The sequence below is a fragment of the Hippocampus zosterae genome, chromosome 4 (genome assembly GCF_025434085.1).
Source record: "Hippocampus zosterae strain Florida chromosome 4, ASM2543408v3, whole genome shotgun sequence".
Taxonomy (NCBI): Eukaryota; Metazoa; Chordata; class Actinopteri; order Syngnathiformes; family Syngnathidae; genus Hippocampus; species Hippocampus zosterae.
This window is the reverse complement of record NC_067454.1, coordinates 4,562,291-4,580,443: the sequence shown is the minus strand read 5'-3', so window position 1 is coordinate 4,580,443 and position 18,153 is coordinate 4,562,291. Positions and strand designations below refer to the sequence as shown.

General features: G+C 44.0%; 1 protein-coding gene across 4 annotated transcripts in view; it reads left to right on the top strand.

Moving 5' to 3' along the window:
* The first annotated feature begins 9,294 nt into the window (after nt 1-9,294).
* The window catches only part of lrp4 (low density lipoprotein receptor-related protein 4), a 102,565-nt gene continuing 93,706 nt past the window's right edge, over nt 9,295-18,153 (top strand). For 3 of the 4 annotated variants that reach the window (XM_052062440.1, XM_052062438.1, XM_052062441.1), the window contains exon 1: nt 16,513-16,838. In XM_052062440.1, coding sequence (XP_051918400.1) covers nt 16,778-16,838 — 61 coding nt within the window. In that variant the 5' untranslated portion in view covers nt 16,513-16,777. Of the gene's footprint in view, nt 9,471-16,512; nt 16,839-18,153 lie in introns of those variants that run through there. The other variant, XM_052062439.1, reaches the window with a different exon arrangement.

The window sequence follows — 18,153 nt, the reverse complement described above, 5'->3', positions numbered from 1 at the left end:
AGGTAAACCGATCAAACAATGACGCTGTTTCATTAAAGGGAAACTTCTGCCGGATCAGTTACATATGCTACAAATGCATTCCTTGTGCAGCGGGCGTGCTAGTGTGCGGTGTCAGCGTGTCACCGCTGCTTCTCTGATCACGTTAGCGGTGACCTGTTATGATCAGAGGCCAGACATCTGTGTCTCACCTTAGCTCAGAGACGGCGATGATATGGTTGATCCCCTTGCTCCTCTCTGTGGAAACACACCGCAGAGCAACATGATCTCCTGCTGCAGCGTTGGGGATGAAACGCGAGCGTTCATGATTGTGAGCTTGCAAACAAACATAGCGAAGGGGTGGGGGGGACGTCAACAAGTGAAAGCTTTATTGAATCAAGAAACACTTGAGGTTGCTCGACAGAGGAAATCACAGGAATACCATGAAGCAGTGAGGATTTTTGGGGAAGATTAGCACCAGCCACACGCATGTCGTAAATTCCTGCCCACAACTACATTGACACTGGCTTTTCGCTTTACTTACACTTATGCAGACTATTATTTATTATTTATTATACTATTATTACACTTGATGCGTCGGCTGCGAGTCGTATACTCATCCAAAGCGCTTCTTCACAGTCCTCTTAATTTCCACATTTGCTTTCAATCAATGCTAAAGGAGAGGCAATCATCTTTGCTGGAGTTTGTTGCACTCGAAAGGCCCCAATCCATTTTTAGCTCTGTGTTGTTTTGGGATTTCATGATGTCATTCTGGCAAATGTTTTCAGGCTACTCCTTCAAATCCATGGTTCCATTTTTAAAACCTGCCATAAACCAAAAGGGGAAGCGGTGGTCGCTCTCACTCTCTCGTTCGCTCATCCGCACACACATGCATTTGTGTTTTGCTGCTTGCAGCGAGAGAATACCCCTGAAAGTTCAACATTGTGTTTACCAGAAAAGAGACAGGGGAAACAAATAGAGCCAAGTTGGATTGTGGACAAAAAAGGAAGAAAAAAAGCTTTTGTAATGGTTGCGGATGTGGAAATGTGATGAGCTCATTTGGAGGAGAAAAAAAAGCACATGAGTGATAAGATGTTCTCTTGTATAAAAATAAATCCATGCAAGGCCCCTGCAGATGATTTATTTTAAAAAAAAAGTTTATTTAAAAAAAATGTTGATTATTCAACCCAGGATTGGTGGAACTATGTATATTTTCTAGGATTGCCACTATAAAACATTTTCATTTTTCAATGTAGCGGTGTAACGTTCCACTGAAAAGTTTAACATTCATTGTGCGTTTTTCAGGAGAAACGGACAGAACGAGAGGAAATATCCCAGAATATAAATGGACAATTTTTTTTTAAATCCAGATAATGGCTGCCGGACCGTGATTATGCAGGTGTTAACTATAATTTTGAGATGTAATATCACCATTCACCACTAGATGGCAGACATGGCTTAGTTGTTGTCGCGCTTACGCCAGGCCTTATAAATTTTAATAATATAATAATATAAATCGGAATAAGGAATGATGCTGCTTGCAGGGCAAACACAGTACCTCAAAAATCTAATTTTGAGTTCCTCCCACATTCCAGAAACATGCATGGCAGGCTGATTGGACACTCCAAATTGTCCCTAGGTGTGAATATGAGCGCGGATGGTTGTTCGTCACTGTGTGCCCTGCGATTGGCTGGCAACTGGTTCAGGGTGTTCCCAGCCTACAATGCCATCTCATCTCCTGGCTCAGCATTGCATCATCTGCTGCTGGCATTGGCCTGAAATACTCAATAGAAATTGGACACTCTATTAGAACTCACTGCTGTCAACGTGAGTCTTATAGCACCTCATTTCCGGTGTATGTTCAGCAGAGTACAGTTGCAATTACAGGCAGGTACCGTTTGGATGAATAACGGGAAAAAAAATGGCTGGTTTGAATCAGTCGAAAAAGGGTGGAGTGCCCCCTCCGGGTCGGGGAGGAGATCTTGCCCCAAGTGGAGGAGTTCAAGTATCTTGGGGTCTTGTTCACAAGTGGGGGCAGAAGGGAGCGGGAGATCGACAGGCGGATCGGTGTGATGCGGACGTTGTATCGGTCTGTCGTGGTGAAGAAGGAGCTGAGCCAAAGGGCGAAGCTCTCAATTTACCGGTCGATCTACGTCCCAACCCTCATCTATGGTCACGAGCTATGGGTCGTGACCGAAAGAACGAGATCCCGGAAACAAGCGGCCGAAATGAGTTTTCTCCACAGGGTGTCCGGGCTCTCCCTTAGAGATAAGGTGAGAAGCTCGGTCATCCGGGAGGGGCTCAGAGTCGAGCCGCTTCTCCTCCATATTGAGAGGAGCCAGATGAGGTGGCTTGGGCATCTGATTCGGATGCCTCCTGAGCGCCTCCCCGGTGAGGTGTTCCGGTCATGCCCCACCGGGAGGAGACCCCGGGGAAGACCCAGGACACGCTGGAGAGACTATGTCACCCATCTTGCCTGGGAACGACTCGGGATCCCCCGGGGAGAGCTGGACGAAGTAGCTAGGGAGAGGGAAGTCTGGACTTCCCTGCTAAAGCTGGTGCCCCCGCGACCCGGCCCCGGATAAGCGGTAGATGATGGATGGATGGATGGATGGATGGTTTGAATGAAGAGCAGTCGAATTGATAGGACTCTGCTCTGCCTCACAAACCGTCAAAACTGAATCCATTACAGTCTTGCATTGCAAAGTACCCTTGTTAGAAGTGCCAGCAGTGTCAAGAAACTCAATGTTAATTGTATTTATGATTTACGACGCAAACAGATGACACAATGCAATACGCAGAGAAAGCACTTGAGAAAATTACTTTTTAAAATAATTATGTATTCAGTTTGGTTCATGCGGTGCCTTTGTATCCTCCGGCAGTTGGAGGAGGAGGGGGGAGGGGTGTCTGCAGTATCTCTGACTCACCATCTGGTTTAATGACATTTTAGGAATGAATTAACATTAATTCCTTGAGTTACAAAAGGCAAACAAAGCAAAGGCACTTCTACCTGTAATATTTTGCCTGCTCCTGCAGCAAAATAAGTTAATAATTAAATCATTGTGTGGCCAGTGCGTGATTATTTTGGAAAAATGATTAACGACCTTCATTTTACTGGAAGTGAAACTGATTTTTCAGCAAACAAAGCCATTATTACATTTGTGTGTTTATTTTGGTTTCCACGCCGTGGTAAATGTTGTGAGTAGCCAACGTGCAACCAACAATGACCGGGCAGTGAAAGGCAAAATGACCGTCGGAGGTGGCAGGCGGAACAAGGTGACACAGGTGATGAGGCGACGCACCCGAAGGAAAAAAAAATCCGGTCCGTTTACTCTTTTGAATTTGAACAACGTCCGTCGCTGTCACTTTCCATCCACGCATCCTTTCAGTGGTCATTTTTTACTTCCCGAGACTGAGCTAGGAAGGATAACATTGACTTTGGCTCACGGGCCGTGCCTGTGGAAGTTTTCTCTCTTGCTCTCACTCGCCTCCAGGCCACATCAGACTTGAAACCCACAACAACAGACACGGCCGCTTTTGTCTTCTGATGTGTTCTTCATGCCACGCCTCCAAGTTGACTCACTCCATCAAAGCATGTCGGGAAATGTGACTGGTTTTTGCCGAATTCCTCACCGATGTGACAGATCAAAGGCAGCCAGCAAACCTGACCACCATTGCAGGAGTGAAGAAACGGCGCTAACAAAGATACTGTCCACAAATATTCCCAAACAGGTTTCCTGAATGAGTGGGTAAGAAATAGTGTTTTTCCCGGTACTTAAAAGTGTCTGTGAACATTATGTGTGGCGATGGATGAAATTTAAACTTGCGTGTTTGGTCTGCTCCCTAAACTTGAATGTTGCATAAATTATATCAAGGAAATGATGCAAAACACCAAATGTACAAGCAAGACTGATGTGTCAATATCCCCTCGGTGTGATTGTGAGCGCGGATGGTTGTTCGTCTGTGGCTGGCAACCAATTCAGGGTGTCCCCCACGGCCCCCAATGACAGCTATGATAGGCTCCAGCATGACCCTCGTGAGGATAAGTGGATGAGAAACTGGATGGATGAAAAGTCAAAAGGAAATACTACAATGGAAGATCCAAACCCTGGTATCGATATAATCGATCCAGCCCTTTTCTGTACCGCTTGATCCTCACAAGGGTCGCGGGGGGTGCTGGAGCCAATCACAGCCGTCTTCGGGCAGTAGACGGGGGCCACCCTGAACCGGTTGCCAGCCAATCGCAGGGCACACAGACACGAACAACCATCCACGCTCACATTCACACCTAGGGACAATTTAGAGTCCTCAATCAGCCTGCCACGCATGTTTTTGGAATGTGGGAGGAAACCGGAGTACCCGGAGAAAACCCACGCAGGCCCGGGGAGAACATGCAAATTCCACACAGGGAGGCCAGAGCTGGAATTTGAACCCGGTACCTCTGCACTGTGAGGTCGACGCGCTCACCACTGGATCACCGGGCCACCGGTCTCAGTATAATATTACTTAAATATGAGTAATAATAAAGAAATGTCTCTCCAGCTAAGGCTACAGCTAGGGGTTTTGGGGGTGTGCCGAATGAGTTTCCTCATATGATTGACATGGGGGGGTGGCCCCGGCAGTCAAGTGGTTATCACGTCGGCTTCACAGTGCGGAGGTGCCGGGTTCGATTCCAGCTCCGGCCTCCCTGTGTGGAGTTTGCGGGTTTTCTCCGGGTGCTCCGGTTTCCTCCCACATTCCAAAAACATGCGTGGCAGGCTGATTGAGCACTCTAAATTGTCCCGAGGTGCGAGTGTGAGTGCGAATGGTTGTTCGTTTCTGTGTGCCCTGCGATTGGCTGGCAACCGATTCAGGGTGTCCCCCGCCTACTGCCCGAAGACAGCTGGGATAGGCTCCAGCACCGCCCGCGACCATAGTGAGGATCAAGCGGTTCGGAAGATGAATGAATGAATGAATGATTGACATGGACCTGTTAATCTGTGTTGCGATTGAATGATATTAGACTTTGTGGTGTATTGCAGGATATTCTCTTCCAGTGTAGCTCGTAATGACTCTGGGAGCCACGGAGGCCCGGCAAAGGTAGATTCTGCTTTAGCCGCAGCCTTCATCAACGTTAACTTTCCATTTTCCGCCTTTCCAAATCCTCGAAGCAATGCCACAGTGGATCCATTTCACACCTGGAAATAGTTTCCCAGCATGTGGGCTCAGGATGAGCTTACAGGCAGGCAGCCAAAGGAGGAGGCAAGGGATGTTTCATCCTCCATCAAACATTCACAGCAAATGCTGTCTATGTCAAGCCGATCTTAGCCGCCGGCCGTCCCTAATTTCATCTCCTTGGCTGGCCACTCTCTCTCCTTGTCACCGTGCCTGTTTCTCCCCGCAGACTTTGTGTCCTTTATTCAAACCTCTGTCAGACACACACTCTATTAGCGGCGATTGCTTACCACGAGCAGCCATGAAATGACCTTCTGGAAACATACGCAAATCGAAACAGTTCACATTAGCTACAAAGTAAACCCCACAAATCTGCAAATGTAAGCATAAGGGTTGAGTAAAATTATTTAAAAACATGTTTAGAAATTATATGCGAGCAATGTGGTTTGAAGAATTATGCGCACAATCTCCAACTGGAAATAATAAACTTCATTGTGGAATACATGATACCGGATTGCTTTTAATACTGCAAATTCTTTCTGTGTGGTCTGTTAGAATCATTTGCGGTTTGTTTAGACTTAATTTAATAGGAAAATGAACAGTGCGGATGATAACTTACTCACATTTTTGTTACTGGCTCAAACCGACGTACGGTAACCTCAGTAGAGGCACTCGGACTATAGAATCATAGATTCAAAAGACGCCTTCATCCCGCCAACTTTCCAGAGATGTACAAATGTTATGAGAAGACTTTAATTTAAATATGACGACGAAGGGGATATTCGGCAAAAACCACTGACTGATGTGTGTGTGCTTTTGTGCAAGAGAGTTGAAATTTATGACTTGTACAAATGACAAGGGCATCAAAGACAGGAGTTAGCATCCATCACAACACTAACAGCAATGACGAAAACTGTATGGAAATGGATGGGACTTTGTAAATTTTCCATTTTGTGTCCCACACCTCTCTGACGACCTACTTTGTAGTTTGGTTTCTTATTGTCTTACACCTCTAATAATCTGTCACCGCCGGGCTAAAGTATTCATTGAGATGTGTTCTACACTTAAATCTACTCTTAGTTCTTAACATTAATGGCAGACATCGTGAGAAACAATAAACCGTATCTAAACCAATGCGAAATACATAGACATTGATTCGACACATGATGTGAATATATTTTTCGGGAATTTGGAACTTTTCCCAAAGACAACTCTTGCTTGGGGCATGTTCGAGGCAGGTTTACCAGTGTTTTTAAAAAACAATTCCATAATCTGCCTATTGAATGCCCGGTCTGTGACATGCTGACACCGCCCACATGCACGCCGCTGCACTAGGAATGCGTTTGTAGTATGGAACTGATCCGGCAGAGCTTTCCCTTTAATACAACAGCATCATTGTTTCATCTGTTTACCCTGATTCTGTTTTTGGTTGTGCACATAAACACTTTGTAGTTTCTTATCTAAGTTGTTGTAATATTGATATACATTATGTCCTTTTATAAGACAGATGATTCCGGGTTTTTTTGCATTTCGCTTTTCTGCCCCCCCCCCCCCCCCCCCTCCATTGTACTGGAGGGGTTTGTGTGTCCCAATGATCCTTGAAGCCAAGTTAACTTGAGCTTCATGCCTCTGGCAGGGTCTCCTGGCCAATTATATTTCACTATCCCATCACAAGTCCCCCACAGCTTTACTATTTAAACGCCAAATTAGCAGTTCCAAGTTCTAAACTTGTCTTTGCTCATAAAATAATGTTTTACGGTGGACGTCATTGTATCCAAATCACGTCTCTCTATCAAGCTAGCTATCTAGCTAGCGCGCTAGCTAGCTAACGCGCTGGCTAGCTAGCGAGCTAGCTGGCTATCATGTATTAATGTTGTTAAAAGATGGGAAACACAGCTATTTTAATGACTGCGAATGAAACCAAAAGGCTTGCCATCTCCATCAGGCAACACCGGTTTCTTTATAGGATGAGCACAATTGCTTGCTTCATAAAATAACAGCGTTCATTTTGCAAAGCCAAACCGAGCTTTTTCCGAGTCATGCTCTGCCAACATCAAACCAAATCTTGGCTACTGTCAAATTAAACAAGAAAGTCAATGTAATGTAATACTGTTTAGAGGGATATTGGCTAAGAAAAAAACGTTATGTGCCGTTCCACAGAGCGGTCAAAACAGTTCCATAAAAGTATACACAGAAGTACTATGTATGCGGATGAAAACCGTGAGAAATAATGTTTTGGGGGGGAAAAGCAGCACCTTTTCAATTCCTAACATGTTTTTCTATATCTTTTCATGGCATCTACAATTTATATTATGTAAATGCAGAAGCAGACTTCAATCAGTCTCCTGCATATTAAAACTATGAGTTCGTCGAAGATGAGTGAACACATGCCTGAAAATGTTTCCAACACTTATTATGATTGGCTGAATGCACAGACCTCACCTTAAAGCGCAAGTGTATCATTTACACATCAAACTAAACACACTTCAGAGTGCATTAAAACACTCCACCGTTTCTAAACCTAATTAAAGAACAATGTACACATCTGATGCAAACGATTTTATGCTGTGCTTGCTCAAGAGGTAAATTACACTGCAGCCTTTCACGTAGCACTCCGTTATTATTAAACACTATTAGACACCAAGACATTGCCCAAGCTAAACAACAAATTGAGCCTGCACTTATCTTTATATGGGTGAGGGGAATCTTTCTTATGATAATTCAAAACAGAAAACAAAGACAGAGGAGATTGGTTGGAGACCGCCAGACTTTGTTTTGAAAGTAGATCTTGCGTGTATGGTCTCACCTCACCACTGAGAGCCAATTTGCAGACGTTCATTTCCTCCAATCTATCAGAGCGGACAGTATAAGTGTGGGAGTAGAGGTTAAGTAGTGAACGGGAGAGGGGGAGCGAGGAGGGGTAATAACCCTGAATGAGACCCGAGGGATTTACAGACCACAGAGCCGCTAAACATTTCAGCAACGAGCTTCAAAAGGATCTGCTACCTTTTCTCTCTTCAGGTACAATCACACTAACCCGAACTTCAGTCACCCTGTTAATACATCTGAGTCATCTGAATCATCATACGTTCCCTTATTGTCATTTTTCATCAAATCAATGCATATGTAAAAATATTGATTATTCAAAAACAATGTGATTGAAGCAAACAATAAACTAAGCAAATATTGTTAAAAAAAAACCCCAACAACATTCGATTGGAAAAGTTTCCCGCATTAAAAGTACTACAGTATGTTGCTCCTGCATTTCATTTCAAATCTGCCCAAAAATATTCGGCCTTCTCACATTGTAGTACGGGGCAATTTTAGTCAGTGGAAATAAGTCATGTCTGCCATCTAGTGGAGCATGGTGATATTACAATTTAAAACTACAGTCGACCTCTGCGTACTCACGATTTGGCACACACAGATTCCCAATTATTTTTTCCACAGTTAAAAAAAAAAATCCTGTATCGCAGGATTTTCCGTCCAATTCCTCCTGTTATTTGTTGAAAATGTATCATGAATATTTCTCAGTATCTTTTTGAAGAACTTTGGTTGTTTGTTATTTTTTGTTTTTTTTAAGTTGGGATCTTTTCGTAAAAATTAACCAATGTGCCACTTTGAGCGCGGCCTAGACCCACTTAGTGCCCGCAGGCTGCATGTTGCCTACCCCAGCTTTAACTTTTTACATGCTTTTATATGACAGGAGTTGATCTTTAGTTGAAAACCACAGATGATGTGTCATTCCGATGTTGCGGTTTCAAGAATGGCATGTTTTGAGAGCTGATGGCGCCAGATCCCTCTCCTCTTGACACATAAAATGGTTTGGTCAGAAGTCTTCTGTCCAAGGCAGTCATGTGAAACCAAACACTTCAGTCTGATGTTAACGATCGGAGTTGAAGATGACGTTTTTCCAGAATTGAGAGCATCCCGTTGTACTATTCGGTGTACTGTCGGCAATATGGAATTTGTTTAAATGTGTCCGCGACAACATGTGATTCAATTTTGATTTTGCAATAGTTGGCAATAACTGTTCCTTGATTTAATCAAAACACTCCCTTATTGTTCACGCGAGACAATCCTTTGTTTCACAGAGAATATGAATTCTGGATTTTAGATTTTTGATTGTGCTGCATCCCTGCTCTGCATAGTTGTGCTGTTATTAGGGCTGCAAAATGATTGTGAGCGTCAAGAGCAGGGTGTTCACCGCAGGTTTCGCAACGCTCTGTTGCTAATTTTGGAATGGCAAAGGAGACGGTGCGCTCTGCGTGCCCTGACTCATAACATGCTGGGAGCGGCGCAGCGAAACCGAAGACGGAGCATCGGATATGAACTTGTAGGTCAGAGACCAAAGATTTTTCTTGAGACCTCTGGAACGCCTTTTCAATGCATAACAGTCAGTAAAACGTGATTAGATAGTTGGGAGACGGCGCTTTATTCACTAAACACCTGCACATGGGCCAAGTTCAAAATAAAGACCTACTAAGGCTGTTGTATTGGTGTATTTTTTGGAATGCTTTTATTTTGAAATTAAATTTGCGCTGGCAGCGTGTTACCTTATAAGAATGTCTTATGAGTAAGAGAAAAGTAGAACAAGAGAGGGTACCGGTGGCTCATGTATGCTCAAGGCTAAAATTGTGAAGGGCCAGTACCCGTCCCACTGCAATTCCGGCCCACATCTTTATTAGATGGTTAACAGTTTTCCCGTTGACTGATTCAAAGTTCAGCTGATGTAAAGAAAATCAAAATAGTAGGATGAAATTGTGTCCCTTTGAATATGTTTTTCCATCTAACGCAAGCTTACTGACTCAGATATATGAATGATCCAAGAATCCAGCGTTCTTTTGACAAACAGGTGCTGTTTGTCACTCAACAGGTACACACACACACACACACACGCACGCACAGCCACAGGTGTTTTTTTTTTAAAGAAAAAAGTATAAGACGCCCTGCCTTATAGCCAGATGGCCAACATAATAGGGAGTTTGCAGGATTTTGAGGGTGCTTTGGGTTTGCTTGGTTGTCTATTGACACAGCTGCAGGCCCTAACTTAGACCCATATTACTTAGCAAAAAAAAAAAAAAAGATTCCATAGAAACTTGCAAACATCACAATCTGTTATTTTGAACGTTAAAAGAAAATCCAAGCAAACACACACACACATGCACACACACACGCACACGCACACACACGTGCACAAGTCAGAATACAAAAAAAACATTTACAAGCCGCAGAGAATACTACGAAGCTTTTGTAAAAGAAAATAAGGATTCTGTGCACACATTTCTACCCGCATATACAACGTGTGACAAAGATCGGCTTTGGGAGGACTTTTTTTTTGTATATATACTGTCACATTTCAGCAATTCTACAGGGAAAGTGCAGCTGTCTCAAAAAAGAGGCAGTCCAAAAATCTAATTTCACACTCTCTCTCTCTCTCTCTCTCTCTCTCTCTCTCTCTCACACACACACACACACACACACACACACACAAAAGACAGCAAATGGATCAAAAGAGCAGACATTTGATAGTCATTTATTTTTTAATACAAAACCTATCCATTTTTGTGTGTGATGAGCACTGGAACCCGTATCACAATTACATCATGTTAACTATTAAATACTCTCTCTCTCTCTCTCTCTCTCTCTCTCTCTCTCTCTCTCTCTCTCTCTCTCTCTCTCTCTCTCTCTCTCTCTCTCTCTCTCTCTCTCTCTCTCTCTCTCTCTCTATATATATATATATATATATATATATATATATATATATATATATATATATATCCATCCGGGCGGCCCGGTAGTCCAGTGGTTAGGACGTCGGCTTCACAGTGCAGAGGTACCGGGTTCGATTCCAGCTCCGGCCTCCCTGTGTGGAGTTTGCATGTTCTCCCCGGGCCTGCGTGGGTTTTCTCCGGGTGCTCCGGTTTCCTCCCACATTCCAAAAATATGCATGGCAGGCTGATTGAACACTCTAAATTGTCCCTAGGTGTGAGTGTGAGCGTGGATGGTTGTTCGTCTATGTGTGCCCTGCGATTGGCTGGCAACCGATTCAGGGTGTCCCCCGCCTACTGCCCGGAGACGGCTGGGATGGGCTCCAGCTCCTCCCCGCGACCCTAGTGAGGATCAAGCGGTACGGAAGATGAGATGAGATGATATATCCATCCATCCATCCATCCATCCATTTTCTGATATATATATATATATATATATATGGTAGGTCGCTGATGGTGTAGTGGTATACACGCCTGACTTGTGAGCAGGCAGAGTAGGATCGGTTGTTACACAATGACGATGTGGGTGTGAATAATGGTCGTTTGCCCTGCAACTGACTGGCGACCAGTCGAGGGTGTAGTTTGCCTTCCACCTAAAGTCATCTGGGATAGGCTCCAGCAACTCCCCCGCGACCATGTTCAGGATAGGCTGAGAGAGAGAGAGAGAGAGAGAGAGTACACAAGACTGGTTTGTTTGAATAATTTCTCCTGTGACGGTCAGAACAGCATTAGATATTTGTTAACGTTTACAGTTAGTGTGTCGCGCGTATGAAGCAATATTTTTGTCAAGAGCATTTAGGTCACAATGTTACTGCAGGGTGAAACAGTCCAAACATTGCAGACTGAATGCATGCTTTGTGCATTTATAGCATGAAAGTCACACACTTGTGTTTATTTTACGCATACAAACTACATTTTTCTCGCGAAATTCCTCGTTGGCAAGTGTTGTTATGAGACCACCGTAATGAGAAGATGAACTGTGAACTTTGATGCAGAGTGTAAACCTGGAGGCAGGCCTCAATGAATGCAGGGCCCTGTGTCTGCGTTTGAATTTCTTTTATTTTTTTTGGTGTCAGTATTTGGTGCTATTACTCGTGGACCATTGTGTACTGCATTCAGTCTGAGTAAAATGTGTGCTTCAATACTTCACAGGCTGCTCTGCCAGCAGCAAATAAACAAGTTGCTCATTTATTAATGTCCGATGTCCATTTGCATTTGGCCATTCGGCTGCTAATATACTGTCACTAAAAAGCCAGTAATATTTACACATTTGTACTCATTTTCCTTCCCTCGGGATAGAGTACAGCATTTTAATTCACTCAACTTATTTCACTCAGACCATAAAGCCATTATTGTATTTATTTATTTATTCATTCATTCATCTCCCGAGCCGCTTGATCCTCACTAGGGTCGCGGGGGGTGCTGGAGCCTATCCCAGCTGTCTTCGGGCAGAAGGCGGGGGACACCCTGAATCGGTTGCCAGCCAATCGCAGGGCACACAGAGACGAACAACCGTTCGCAATCACACTCACACCTAGGGACAATTTAGAGCGTCCAATCAGCCTGCCACGCATGTTTTTGGAATGTGGGAGGAAACCGGAGCACCCGGAGAAAACCCACGCAGGCCCGGGGAGAACATGCAAACTCCACACAGGGAGGCCGGAGCTGGAATCGAACCCGGTACCTCTGCACTGTGAAGCCGACGTGCTAACCACTGGACTACCGGGCCGCCTGTATATGATATTACCTGTTCAAACCAAAGAACGACTGTCAGCACTGTGGTGGGTGTTATTTAGATTTCACTCTCAGAGATTCTTTAGCCCACAAAGCCAATAAAAGAGCAGGCCCGCTCGTTTTGCCTTTCAGCAGCTTGAAACGACATCTTAACAGTACTTTGCCCCACCTAGAGCTTCCAGAAATTCCCCGTTTGCTCGTTGCGGGTAAAAGAGCCTCACCAAAAAAAAAAAAAAAAAAGCCTCAGAGCTTGGGTCTCTTTGATAGCTGCGCCGAGGGCACGATACAATGAGTCATGAAAGATGCGATGGTTTCCTAAAGAGGTTTTGAAGAACGGTTGCCAAGACACCAGGTTGGACCTCGACAGATGGGATTTGTAAAGTGTGCGCCGTACGCTGAGCGCGGAATGCGTGTGTTTACTTACATGTGGAGGCATTCATGCTAAGTACACCTGCGGGATCAAGTGTGTTTGTTTTTCTTTGGTGTTGAGTAAGTACATTTGGGGCTAAATCTCTTTGGCGTACACCAAATATTGGATTGCGCATGTTAACTGGCACGTGCACGCCTTCATTTGTTGTATTTTAACAAAAAGCATCCAGATTTTTTATTTATTTTTTTGTCTGATAGGCCTCGGGCGGCCCGGTAGGCAAGTGGTTAGCACGTCGGCTTCACAGTGCAGAGGTACCGGGTTCGATTCCAGCTCCGGCCTCCCTGTGTGGAGCTTGCATGTTCTCCCCGGGCCTGCGTGGGTTTTCTCCGGGTGCTCCGGTTTCCTCCCACATTCCAAAAACATGCGTGGCAGGCTGATTGAACACTCTGAATTGTCCCTAGGTGTGAGTGTGAGTGCGAATGGTTGTTCGTCTCTGTGTGCCCTGCGATTGGCTGGCAACCGATTCAGGGTGTCCCCCGCCTACTGCCCAAAGACAGCTGGGATAGGCTCCAGCACCCCCCGCGACCCTAGTGAGGATCAAGCGGCTCGGAAGATGAATGAATGAATGAATGAATGAATGAATGAATGAATGAATGAATGAATGAATGAATGAATGAATGAGGCCTCGGACATCATTTGCTTTAGTGTCCTACACAAAAAGAAACAACTGATCTCTTTTGTAACTTTACGCATATGTGAAAATGAGTACGAAATCCAAAGAAAGCTCAGAGAGTTGAGCATCCGCAAAATAAATGTCACACAGAAAAGCCTTGTACTTAAAGAGCCCGCAAAACAGGGCATCCAGTTCCAAAACCTCCACTGACGTTAAGCAGAGGTTTACCGAACACAGCTGCGCGCTGAAATTAGGTAGCAGGATGCGGGACAGAAAAAGCCAGCGAGCTGAGTGTCAGTGTCAAGTGTCAGAACGCAAGTCGAGGAACATCTGAGGTCATCGCTCGAACGGTTACAGAGTTACAGGCTTATTCGGCCATTTCACTGCTGTTGTCGACAATGTGGAATCATGTCGAATTTCATGACATGTCTTCTTGATTTCAATCGGGTCCTTGCAGCACCCCCTTGTAGTGCCACTGGAGGGTGCCAAATTTTTGGGAAATCACTGAACTGGACAGCCAGTAAGAGTTGTAAAAACATTCATTCATTCATTCATCTTCCTGACCGCTTGATCCTCACTAGGGTCGCGGGGGGTGCCGGAGCCTATCCCAGCAGTCTCCGGGCAGGAGGTGGGGGACACCCTAATCGTTTGCCAGCCAATCGCAGGGTACACAGAGACGAACAACCATCCACGCTCACACTCACACCTAGGGACAATTTTTAGAGTGTTCAATCAGCCTGCCATGCAAATTTTTGGAATGTGGGAGGAAACCGGAGCACCCGGAGAAAACCCACGCAGGCCCGGGGAGAACATGCAAACTCCACACAGGGAGGCCGGAGCTGGAATCGAACCCGGTACCTCTGCACTGTGAAGCCAACGTGCTAACCACTGGACTACCGGGCCGCCTGATTTAGATTTGTTCTTGATTTTACTGTTTGGTGCTTTCTACCGCCTTTATTACCGATTTGTCTTACTGTTTATTGTGCATGTTAAATTGCTCCATGTACAGCACTTTGTATGCAGCGATGGCTGTTTGAAAGTGCTCTATAAATACTCTTGACTTGACTTGACTGATGAAACCATGAGAACGACCAAATGCGGTCACCACCAATTAGAGTAAAAAAAACAAAATTTGGGTGCCCGCTTATATTGATTTTTTTTTTAATGGAAAAACATGGCATTGTTAGAAGATCACATTCAAAATGCCCACTTAAATTTTGTGCAAAACATGCAATTTTGCAACATCTAGTTGAGATCAGCCCCGTTGAGTCCTTGTGTGTGACAAATAAGCACAGGATCGCGTGCATACAAAAACATTGTCTATCCATATGTGGGACAGAAGGCCTCGGTAACATTCAGAGAGGGAATTTTGCTCACTGCGGACACATTAATCACAGACTTTAATTAAACGTCTCCATCTCTTCTCTCAGTGACAGGAGGGATGTTGGAGAAAGAGGCCACAGCTGCTCATACGGCAATGGCAGGTTGAAGATGGTTATCGGCACAGCAAATGACTTTATTCACTTTGAACATTAGCAACATTAATACACACAAACTAATTTTATATTTCAACGCAAGTCTTAATATGACATTTGCCTATGAGAAACTATAACCTCAACCACTGCCATAATCATTCTTGAGAAACATTCTCTTACAATTTGGATGACAAAGACTGATGTGGAGATCCAGCCAAAAAAGAAAGATGAGAGATTTGAGCAGTGTCATTTATGAAAGCACTGGATTCTCCAGCCTTGGAAGACACACTGCTACCATGGCGACCTGTATTTGATGCAGTTTCATAAACTAACAAGCCCCCTGGCTCACATTTGAGGTACCGCTGTGCCCATATTGTGTTTTGTGAGCGTGTATGATTGTCTCTGTATGCCCTATGATATACTGCTGACCAATCCAGGGTGAAGCGTGCGTCTCATTCACATTCAACTGGGACTGGCTCTAATCCAGCAGTTACCCTAAACAGGATAAATTGCACGATATAAATGAATGTCTGGATCGGATTTGTTTCTATGGTTCTTTATTGAGTTCAATTAAAAAAAAAGTTCAAGGAGGAAGTGAAGGTTGACGGACATGTGCAAGATTCCACTCCCATTCACATTTATAACAAGTAAATAAATTCAAAATTGACATTTAATTACAATGACACAGAAGGGAACATAACAAGATACGATATATATGAAAACATTAGAATGAGGTTAAATGTAGTTTCAGTGACTTTTTAAAATGACCTTTATTAGAATAAAATAAAGTTTATTTTGACGCCGCTAAAATGTAACTATCAAATTAATGGAAAGATGTAAAATCAAAGATACATGTTGAAACGTTATTGTTTCTATAGACCTAATTGTGCTTCGATAATGTCGTTTGAGTACTTCCACCAAAGGTGAGCTGTCCATTTGTATACATTCTACATACACAATTTACATCCATCCTAAAAAACTTGTAAACAAGAAGACACAACTTGCTCACGTATGATTATTCACGATTATTTAGTTTGCCCGTCACGGGCGTCATTCATTTTGACTTTGCTATTTACAACAACAACCAAAAAGATGCACTCATCGCTAAGGGAGAGCGCGGAATAGTCCACTTCTTTTGAGATACAATATTGAAGTAAGATCATATACGGATTGATAAAAAACAAGGTATTCGGTATATTCCATTTCAATTTTTATTTTAAATGATGTAACGGGGTAAATATTTCACAGTAGCATCTACATTTGGCGATTCAGTCTAAAATATACCGCGAAAGATCCAATCTATCCCTCCCCTTGGCTTTGCTTTGGTACAGTCCAGAGCCCCTTATGGTAACTCCAGCCAGCGAGAGTGGAGCATAACACGCTGGAGACGGTTGCTGACCGGCGGGCGACGAAGTTAACTTTTAAATCCCAGTCTTGTTTCGTCCGTACTAACTAGAAACAGAAGGCGGGTGAGAAAACGGAGCGACAACCTCAGTCATGGTATTTAGGTTAAGGTGAAATGCCGGAGCGTCTTTTTATGTCACAAGCCTTTAGTGAAGATTGAGAAGAAGGCGCAAGGGGAAGGGGGGAAGCCCGGAGAAGAGCGACACAAGCGGGCTCCAAGATGCAGCCGGCCGCCGTTGCGTGGGTTGCACTGATAACTTTGCTGCTCAGCCTGAGTGCAGGTAAGAAAATGCTGGTCATGAAGTGCTGCAAATTGAATGTACACGTCAGCGTGTGTAAAATCAGCTCAGGTCATTTTGTAGTCACGGATGTGACTACAAAATCTTATGCCGGAGACTGAGCTCGTCTTCAACACAGATAAAAGATGGCTCTCACCTTTAGACCTCTAATTTTATGCATATTTATTTAAGATTCATAGATTTTCTTGAACTCACTTCCGTCATTTATTGATACTTTTGACGTTTTGCATGTTTTGTTTGCAATCTAAATGTGCAGTTTCTGTGTGTACTATAGTAGTCTGTGATTTGATGTCTCATTATTTGGTTTGACTTTTTTCACTTTCAAGGTTTAAATGAAGGTTAAGCTTGCCACATCCGAATCCGTATGCTTGATGTTCGATTTACCTCGAGGCAGTCCTAAATGATGTGTGGGGAGATGACCTTGAATCTGGAGTGACAATGGAGTGTGAAACGCAAACTTTCACTCTGATGCATTTTTACGTATCGTTGTTGAGAATTTCAGGTTAGAAAAACAGAGATTCTCCCTTTTCCGATTGCGGATGAACTCTCTTATTTAATGGATGTAACTTACTTCCTACCCCCTCCCCACCCTCAGCTGCTCTGAGTGATTTCCACCACCCCCCTCCTATGTTTTCTCCAACACCTTGTATTTACAACATGTCAGAACAGCCGCTGGAATGCACAGACCCTACCGAAGCTATTTCTAAGCTACCACAGCAGGCTTTGCGTCATGTATTGACACACGGACGCTCATACGCAGTCACAGTTGCCATGCCCTCTGACATGACCTTAAAATTAGACCAGACGGGAAGGCAAAAATCACATCTGTAATTGGCTATTTGGACTTTAAAGAGAGGCTGCGGTGATTGTTTCTGCTGCTAAATGTCACCATAAGACTCTCTTCAAAATGTCAACCAGAGGGATCCAATACCCGATTGAAAACAAAAGACCCCCCCCGGATGAGCCATATCCTCCATCCGGTGTCATCACCTCAGACTTGGTTATCAGTGTTTCTCTGCTTCGGTAACCTTTCTATCTTCTGCTTGCTTTGATTATAGAGCGCTTCTGTCACAAAACAATTGTCGCCGCCGGATCGTCCATCTTGTTTTTGTCTGCGGTACGCAAATATTAATTTATCGCAACATGCATTTTTCCTTTGTCAACGAGGTTAAATAAATTTACAAGACTTCAAACCATCATGTTGCCGACAAATACCGATAAGGGATGTACGTGGGATGTACGTGGCATTTCTTCTATTCGTTGTCGTCTTATGAAAAGATAAGCATTATTGATCTAC